At 36.5% G+C, this 9,363-nt stretch overlaps 2 protein-coding genes across 4 annotated transcripts; both read right to left on the bottom strand.

The window, feature by feature from the left end:
- Window positions 1–1,361: 1,361 nt before the first annotated feature.
- Window positions 1,362–8,325, bottom strand: LOC131153308 (uncharacterized). 3 transcript variants are annotated; one of them, XR_009136213.1, is made up of 2 exons: window positions 7,960–8,303; window positions 1,362–1,625 (listed from the first exon to the last, which is right to left on the bottom strand). XR_009136213.1 is itself a non-coding variant. In XM_058105522.1 (2 exons), the coding sequence occupies exon 2, from the start codon at window positions 4,677–4,679 to the stop codon at window positions 4,077–4,079; it is 603 nt and encodes a 200-aa protein (XP_057961505.1). In that variant the 5' UTR covers window positions 4,680–5,133; window positions 7,960–8,325; the 3' UTR covers window positions 3,839–4,076. The 3 variants fall into 3 exon arrangements, 2 of the variants coding, with proteins under 2 accessions (XP_057961505.1, XP_057961506.1); XM_058105522.1 differs by lacking the exon at window positions 1,362–1,625 and adding an exon at window positions 3,839–5,133 and having other exon boundaries at window positions 7,960–8,325; XM_058105523.1 differs by lacking the exon at window positions 1,362–1,625 and adding an exon at window positions 3,839–5,128 and having other exon boundaries at window positions 7,960–8,323.
- Window positions 5,565–7,966, bottom strand: LOC131153306 (pentatricopeptide repeat-containing protein At5g64320, mitochondrial). The gene has a single exon (XM_058105521.1). The coding sequence runs from the start codon at window positions 7,919–7,921 to the stop codon at window positions 5,747–5,749; it is 2,175 nt and encodes a 724-aa protein (XP_057961504.1). The 5' UTR covers window positions 7,922–7,966; the 3' UTR covers window positions 5,565–5,746.
- Window positions 8,326–9,363: the final 1,038 nt, after the last annotated feature.

Genomic DNA, 9,363 nt, shown 5'->3' with positions numbered 1-9,363 from the left:
TCTTGTAAATCTTTTTTCACCTACTTGCCTTGTGATTCTATTGCGGATCCTTTTGCTTTGCATCCTTTGATTTGGAAAGCTAAAACTCCATAAAAAATAAAATCTTTCATTTAGATTGTGACACTTGAAAGAATTAATACCAATGATTTGCTTAAGAAGAGAAGACTTAATAAGGTCTTATCCCCTAACATTTGTGTCCTTTGCATGAGGAGTGAAGAGACTTGTGCACATCTCTTTCTTCATTGCCCTTTGGCTATTTAAAATAAGTTATTTGGTATATTTGGTGAAAATTGAGTCTACCCATACACTTTGAAGGCCTCTTATACCATAACTTTTAGGAGTTTTGGCAAAGGAAAGGATACGAAAGGTCTATGGGTTGCACTATTATGGCTATTATTTGGTGTGTTTGGTTGGAAAGGAACACTAGAATACTCAAATGTGCGGCTACTACTTACAACTTGCTTTGGAGTAGAGTGGTATATCTTGCTTTGCTGTGGGTGTCAGCAAATGGTTTTTTTGTCATGTTTCACCGAAAGACTTGCAATGGGATTGGTTGACCCTATTACATTGAGTTTAATTCTCTGTTTATGTTGCATTCTTCGTAACTAGTTTTTATTGATGTAATGGGAGGATTGCTTATTCTGCATGTATTTTTTTTCCTTTTTCTTTTCTATTTCTAATTTTCTAATGTACATTCTTCTCTTTTAATGCAATTCTTTGTTTATCAAAGAAAAAAAAATGATCTATTGTTGGTTATTCCTAGTGCAACAGTCAAAGAATTGAGCTACCAAGCGTGTACGAGTTCAAGTCTTGAAAGTGGCCACTTCATGCATAAGTATTGGAAGTTGGGGCTAAACCTAAACCCAGATTGCATTTGCCCTCCCAAAATCTTTAATAGTGGCATGATGATTAGGGTATGACTTTTGAAAGTATCTTATGATTCTAATATTGATGAGTCACACAATTCTTGAGCTTAAAGGATCTTCGCTTATGATCTTTTTAGGATGTGTCTTAACAACACATTTTTCGGAAAGAACTAATGATGTTCCCCTTCCCTTACAAGGAGTATTTAAGAACTGTGACTAAGTACTTTCTTTTCTTAGTTTTGATATACCATCAGTTCTTTGGTAGCTTGATATGCAATTAGTTAAAACATTTTAGGACAAAAACCAAATTTGTGAATAATTTTAGAGCAAAAGAAAAAAATTGTGAATAATGCTGGGCTAGATCTTTCTTTTCAATATTTTATATATGAAATATAAAATGATAAAAAAATTGGGTTTTCTTATTCTAATGCACCAAGCACATTATTACACACGTGTTAAGACTATTGCCATTTTGTATCTTCAACACAGCAACAAAATATTAACAAGTAAAACTTGAAATAAGTAAAATAAACAACAGTGGACTCTAATGGCTTAAATTTTGTTGTTTCTCCAGCCCTTACAGCTTCGCAAGAGTTCATGGATTAAATTCACTTCTTTGACGTTGCAGAATATGAACATATACACATGTGAGGGGAAACCATTTGCATCACACCACACAAATACAAATAAAAATCCTAAGGACCACAACCCTAATCTTTGATTGATAAAACGCCAAGCAGCTCATGCTCCACACTAGAACTAGAGGAAGTAAAAAAAAAAAAAAACGCATCAATATAATGCAAGAAACATCTAGGAAATATGGTTTTAATGAGCTACCCTAAAAAATGAAATCTAAATCACTGACCATAAGAAAACACTGTCTTCTCAAGTACTTAATTAAACTAAAGCCAATGGCTGCTCCCAGTAAGAATGAAACTCGCTTGCACCACGGCTGTAGAGATCAATTATAATAGAAACCCATAAAATCTATGCAAAACATGTCATCTATTATTATCATATGAAGCACTAAATGAAAACTAAAAGGTACACAAGTAAAATAAGATAATAAAAAAATTTGAACATTGGTTCAAACAACAAAAATAAATCCTGGCTACACCATGCATTGAACAAAAAAACCTGGAAAGCGTTAGGGATGACAAAAAGAAGTCACTTTCTTTTGTTGCACTAAAAAGGGAGGACCTACAACATGTTTGAGATCATATTCTTAGGAGCTGAAGCATTTCCTGTCTGTTTAATTCTTGGAATCAAGAGTTAGGTGGATCCAAATTGACATTACAAGTAATGATGCTGTCAAGTGGTGAAAAGAGAAGCTTTTGCTTTTGTTAATATTGTCTATATCATCTATGGATCCATATTTAACCAAGTTGGAGCTCCAGAATGCCACCCACAATTGCACAAACTGTAAGGGGCTTCAAAGATTAGCCCAGAAGCTAAAAATGTGGTGCTATCACTAGTGTGCGCACAGGTGCTTTTTGAAATTACCATATCCTTGGTCTTCAATACTAAATGAACAATATTCTTCGCCTTCAATAACCTTCTTTTCACATACCCAACTTATTTAATCCATGGAGGATATGTTTTTGTGAGAGCCTTGATCCAGCCCCCTGTTTATCTTAACACTATGGAAAGCTCTAATATGAAGGGTCCATACTTGACCAAGGAAACCACCTTACCAGAAACTTGTTCAATAAAACCTTTTAATTGATCATTTTATACTCTAAAAGGTGAAATTCAAAATGGAACCAACTCTTATCAGTTCTAACATTAGAACCTTTTCTAGGTTTCACCCTTCATTTAAACTATTGACAAGTATTAAAACCTCACTCTTAACTCATGAATACTTCAAAAAAATGACAACAATTTACTTGGGTCAGATGAAACATTCGTTGAGCTTGGATGAATACTGACAATTTTCCATTAAAGGAACACCAACACATTAAACTTAATCAGCCAAATTCAAGATAAAAACAAAAACAAATCAAACCCTAAAAATTTATGACAATAATCATAAAGTTCCATGAACACAAAAAATCAAAGTAGCTCAAGATTGAACCTCTAAATCGCAATAGCCTCAGAACACAAAAAATCTCTAGTCAACAAATAAACCCATATATCACAATCATCAATTGCACAATTCAAAGAGAGAGAGAGAGAGAGAGAGAGAGAGAGAGCGAAAGAGAAGGAAAGGGTTGAGATGACAGTCTTACAGATCCCTTAAGCTCGTTGAATCCTATACTGAAGCCATTCATGTGTCATGTTAGAGAGAGAGAGAGAGAGAGAGAGAGAGAGAGAGAGAGAGAGAGGTCTATGAATCAAACACGGTCAAGATCAGCTATGGTTAGAGAGGATAAGAGGAAGAAGAGCCCATACTTGTCACTTTTGCTATGGAGTGCAGGATTGTCTTGCAGGAGCTTCGCTCATGGAGTCTTTTAATATTCAAGAAGATGATGAGCCCATACCCTATCTCAACTCTTGACTGTGAAAGGCTCGCGAGGGATTCATGTATGAAATTGTTTTTGAAATTCATTGGTTCATAGGTAATTTCAAACCAATGTATTTGGGGTTTCAAAATACAGTGTATTTTAACTAAATTAAAATTCACCCTTTAAAAAGTAAAACCAAACAGTGTATTTGAATTTGGGCCATCCAAATTCAAACACACTCTTTCAAAATCACATTTCCAAGCAAAGCATATGTAGCTTTCATTCAATTATTGACAATAGTGCAACTCTTTGGTGTTTATGTTTCTCCCAGGCATTTTGACAAAAAACTTGTAATCATGCTATGTCATAAACAAAAGCAAACCAAACACCAACTAAGTGAATCCCCACTTCTTCGAAAGCCAAAACAGCATAAAACTTGCTCATTTTTTCTCTTTTCTCTATGTTTCACTCTTTTCCTTGTGTTTTCTCAGAAGCCAAACAAAGATATTAGTGGGACAAACCAAGAACTAGGTGTAAGGAGAGGACAAAACCTGGCTGAAGAGATGAATCAGCACTCAGCTCTCTAAGCCCAACAGCTTTTTTAGATTAAAAGAATGTACTGACAGACAACAAATGTCCCACATCAACAGAAGAAACGCCAAAAGCATGATCAAATCAGAAAACCATAAGGGAATGCAATGAAATAGGACAATAAAACAATGTATAAGAGGCCCACTGACTCAAAAGGACTTGACTCCTTTTTTCCCTAGCAAATAGAAACATTGGAAAGCTTCAATCTGCTGGCCTCAAGCTCATCATTTTGCCATTTTTCATCTGTCAACCAAGAAGATTCACATAATTCAATCATGTCCTTTCTGCAGCTGGAAACCCCCTTACAGCACTGGGTATTATAAAGTTTTAAGATCTGCTGCAATTCTGCATAAGAGGTTTCATTGACAAAATTGTTTGTAATGTCCTGAAATGCACTGTGCCAGATTGGTTGGGCTATATTTAGGAAGCCATGCATGACTAACACAGGAAGATTCATGCTTCCTACCAGATTCATCATGCATACCTCTACCATGACAATCTGATCCTCCAAGCTTAATAAGACCATAGGCATCTGCAAGGTCACTGAGTGCTGCCAGATTTCCATCACTTCCAAACTTCCAGACCATGAATGTCTGCATCTCTTAACCTCCCGATGATGGCAATGGGATTCTTCAATGCTCAGGGGCGAACCAGCACTAACAAACCCTGTATCACGGATAAATCCCACTGCTTCCTCTGAAAGTGGCTCACTTCCCATAAATGAGCAAGGAACTGAACAATTCTCAACATGGACAGCTTCAACCATTGCATGAGCCATGTGTAGTCTCTCAGGGGCAACTCCCTTGCCTACAATACTGGCTACATTCTCCTGCTTGAGCAGCAATTTGAGATCATTCAACTTTGAGGCAAGGTTTATGCACAAAGGAGATCGCCATCCCTAATGTTAGCCAAAAATTTCTCCACTTCATCAATCTTGTTGGCCAGCACCCATAATTATATGTAATGATGTGATCTAGTTTTTTCAATTCAGAAACCCCCTCTTCAGAAAAATATTGTGCTAATCTCAACACAGCATTACCTTGATGCCAAATCTACAAGCTGCTTCCATGGCCTCAGGGATGCCAGCCATTGTATCATGATCGATCAGAGCAAGTACTTTCACCCCATTGGCATGAGCTCTCTTGACGAACTTTGAAAGGGACAGAACCCATCACTGCAAATCAACAAGCTTCTAAGCCTAACAGCTTGACTATCTTCATGGCCATTCTGGACTGACATGGATCAAACAACATTGTTAATAACAGCAAGCCACTACACAGCACTAAAGTGTCAACTGTGCCAAAGAAGAAAATAATAACTCAAAAAGGAAGGGAAAGGAGATTAATCAAAAAGACAGAGATAGAAACAGAGAGAGATCCTGTCAGTTTATGATGGTGAGAGATAAAGTAGAAATAAATGAGACAAGAGAGAGGCACCATGGGCAGAGAGAGTGAGTGGTCCAAGTATAAACTATTTAACATTGCATTCTATGGAAGGATAGGTAATATTTTATCGTAAGTGTTGGTCATTCAACAACCAAGAAAAGGTGAATTGCCTTTCAAAGTAGCAGTAATATCGCTCAACTGATAACCAGCACAATTGGTGATCCTAATATTTCAACTGAATTGTGTCATAGAGTGTAAGAAAAGGAAGCAAATAGACATTTTGTTTCATTATTCAATAATGATATAAATTTTGGTGTGATATAAACTTTGGTGTTAACAAACTCATAAAAAAGGAGATCTTAAATGATACAAACGGGCAAAGCAACTCTAAGCAAAGTTGAACAGAATACAAAGCAAACAAAGATGCTACTTGTGAGAGTAGAAGCTGCCCTTCAGCTACTTAAAATAAGCGCCAAAAAAAGGTATTCCCCTCCTCATCCCCCCTTTTAACAAGGTTGCGGACCAATATACACCATGTTGCATCATTAGGTATGAACCCACTCTCCACAGCTCTGGTTAGAATTATGTACACATCGTCAAGCATGCCAGCTTTGCAATGCCAACTAATCAAAGTGTTGTAAGTGATAGAATCAGGACAAATTCCTTCAAATTGTAACCTGTCAAAGAGATTCATGGCCTCTCGATCACGTCCTATCTTAAAAAGGCCATTTATCAGGCTGTTATAAGTGGCTATATCTGGTGTAAGACCTCGGTGAATCATATCCCTCAAAAACTGAAGTGCATTTCGTACTTTACCACATTTACAGAGGCCATTGATTAAAATGTTGCAAGAAATATTGCTGGGATTATGTCCTTTCCTCATCATTTCTTCAAACAATCCCAGGGCTTTATCCACAGCCCCAACTTTGCAGAGTGCCTTTATTAGACCATTATAAGTGATCTCATCAAGAGGGCATCCTCTGAATAACATATCATTCACAAGCTTAAGGGCTTCTTGGATTGCACCTCTCCTCAAAAGAGCATGAATCAATGTGTTGTAGGTCACAGTGTTGGCAATAACACCCTCCAAAAACATATCTTGAAACATTACCAATGCCTCATCCATTTGATCAAACTTGCACAACCCAAATATTAGAGAATTGAATGTGAATATATCAGGCTTACATCCTTTGCTTGGCATATCATGAAACATTTCCAGAGCCTCATGGACCATCCCTTCCCTGAAAAACCCACAGATTAGGCAATTGTATCCCACTGTATTTAGATAAATTCCTTTACGTGACATCTCATCCAAAGCATCCCTAGCTTCCTTTAGTGCACCATTCTTGCAAAGCCCATCAATCAATATTGTGTAAGTTATTACATTAGGTTCACAATTCTTAACTATCATCTCATCCACCAATTCACGTGCTGAACCTAAACAACCTTTTTTGCAAAGACCATGGATGAGTACATTGTATGTGTATACATCGGGGCCACACCCAACGCTTGACATGCATTCATGCAGAACAGCCTTTGCTTCATTCAACCGCCCATATCTAATATAGCCATTAATTAAGGTAGTGTACAAGACAACATTTGGCTCTGGCACTTTGTTCAGCAGGGCCCTTGCCTCATCAACTTGCCCAGTTCTACATAACCCATGTATCAAAACCCCATAAGTCACAACATTAGGTGTGAAACCCCTCAGAAGCATCCGATCAACCAGTTTTGCTGCCTCATGTATTCGGCTGAGCTTGCAAAGGCCATGGATGACATCATTGAAGGTATCTACATCTGGCACACAACCCATCAAAAACATTTCCTCCAAAAGTTTAGATGCTTCGTTCACTCTATTGACCTTGGACAGTGCATGTATTAGAGTTTGGTATACTATAGAATTAGGCACACACCCATGTTTTGTCATATCCCTAAGAAGCGAGCATGCAGAATCCACCTCATTAATTAAACAAAGTGCTTTCATCACCACACCAAATGTGTAGACGGTGGGAGAAACACCTCTATTCAACATTTCATAGAACACATTGGGGGCAATTTTAGGGCAATTTCCAGCAACCAGTATATCCAATACAACATTATAAGATCTAAAAGTGGGTTCGCAACAATATAAACCCCTCATATCCAACAGCAACCTAGTCGCTTGACCAGGCAAACTGGCTCTTCCATAATGTTTCATGATTAAGATGAAGAGAGATTCCCTAAAAACTATCCCTTCATCTTTCATCTGCAATAACAGCATATCTATGACATTAAACTCCATGGCGGCCCCGAGTTTATCAATCAGAACATAGTATACATCAAATGAATGGCAATAGCCCTTTTGCTGGCCTGCCCTTTCAAATATCTCCATTGATGTTGGAACATCAAGTGGGAGTTCAAGCAATTTACAAAGCTGGTGAGGGGTGATTTTGGCAAGCGACTTTCTAAGCTCTTCGAGGTCAAAAGGTTTGAGTAATCTCTCCCATTCAGTCTCAGACTCAGACCCATTTCTAGTCAAGGCAATATCACTATACCTTCTACTGCCAAAATTTAGGAAAATTGGAAAACGACGGTTTTTGGACAGAGATTGTATATTTCTAGCCAAATGGGAAGAACGTATCTTACTCTTAAACATGAGTTTAAATGGGGAACTCAGAAATTTCAGAAACTAACCGAACCGCGATAGATTCAAGCAAAAGTGCCATAGCACAGTCCTTCAAAACCCGATATCAACAACGGCGTTATCGTCCTTGACACCTTCGACGCCTGCAGCCCCCGCATCAGAGCATGTTGCTTCTTGGGAAAATCCCTCCAATCTCTTCTCTCGCCTTTTCCTTCCAATTGCTTCATTTCGTTGCGCCATGTTGTGATTTAGTTGCGCCGTAGTACATGAGCCAGGCGGAATGCCGGCGACAGACAGAGAGGCGGCGCCAGTTCTGCGGAGGCCGGTTGTTTCCGGCGTTACCGACGGTGCTAGGGCGGCTTGCTGGTGTTTCTCAAGCTAAGCGAAAAGAAAATTTATTGACTTAAATAGTAGTTAAGGTCCTATCCGCTCGTAACTGGTAAGAAGTCACCCAAAAAAAAAAAAAGAAAAAAAAGAAAAATCCTATTTGAAGAATAAGAGTATAAATAGTCTTTATACACTAAAAAATATAAAAAATACAATTAAACACCTTAAACTTTTTTCTTGTAATTGTGTATTTTTATATAAAACATGTAAGTTCAAGACAACAAAAACCTTCTCCGTATGCTCGATAACTCATTCTTCATTACATCTGGACAACCACACTATGAAAAATACGAGAGAAACTATTATTCTCTCACATGGGTTCAGGGTACTTAAGGGGCGATTTAGGTGTGAAAATATTTTTTTTTTATATTTTTCATTCTTTAGTTTTTCAAACAATAATAAAATATTTAGCTTATTTATTAGTTTTCAACACTCGTATTAAAAAGATAGAAAATAAAAATTTTAAACTTTTCATTTTGTATTTCTATATTTTAAGATAATAACAAAAAGAGATAACCTGTTTTTAAGTTTTCTGAAAATTACATGAGGTAATATCTTAGATCATGGAATTTAGGACTTGAATTTTTAAATTTGAATAGATATAGAAGAAACTGTACACATAATCCGCACAAATTAAAGTACAAGATACAAATTCCATGGTCTCATACACAAAGTAAGAATTAAAAATTAGAAAAATAATAATATATTATTTTTCTCTTTTTCTATAAATTTGAAAAAAAAAAAAAAGGTTTCGTTTTTCTAATTATTTAAATTTTTTTAAAATATAATATCATTTTCACAAGCAAATGGTGATAAAATTATTTATTATTGTTTGTTTATTCATACAAATATTATAAAAATAAAACATTCAATGATTTTTGTGAACAGGGCCCTAACTACGCTTTAATTTTCATAACACAATCACAATAGGCCTATGGGTCCAACCTTCATATTCATATGCTTCTTCATAAAGATCTACCTTCATTGAAATATTATTAGAAAGATATTAAAACTCTAATTGCAATTCAACCAAATATAAGTTTTGTGGTAGAATTCAGAAATGAATG

This window comes from Malania oleifera, chromosome 4, assembly GCF_029873635.1.
Source record: "Malania oleifera isolate guangnan ecotype guangnan chromosome 4, ASM2987363v1, whole genome shotgun sequence".
In the NCBI taxonomy this organism is placed as follows: domain Eukaryota; kingdom Viridiplantae; phylum Streptophyta; class Magnoliopsida; order Santalales; family Ximeniaceae; genus Malania; species Malania oleifera.
The sequence above is the reverse complement of the archived record's forward strand: the minus strand, read 5'-3'. Positions and strand labels throughout refer to the sequence as shown.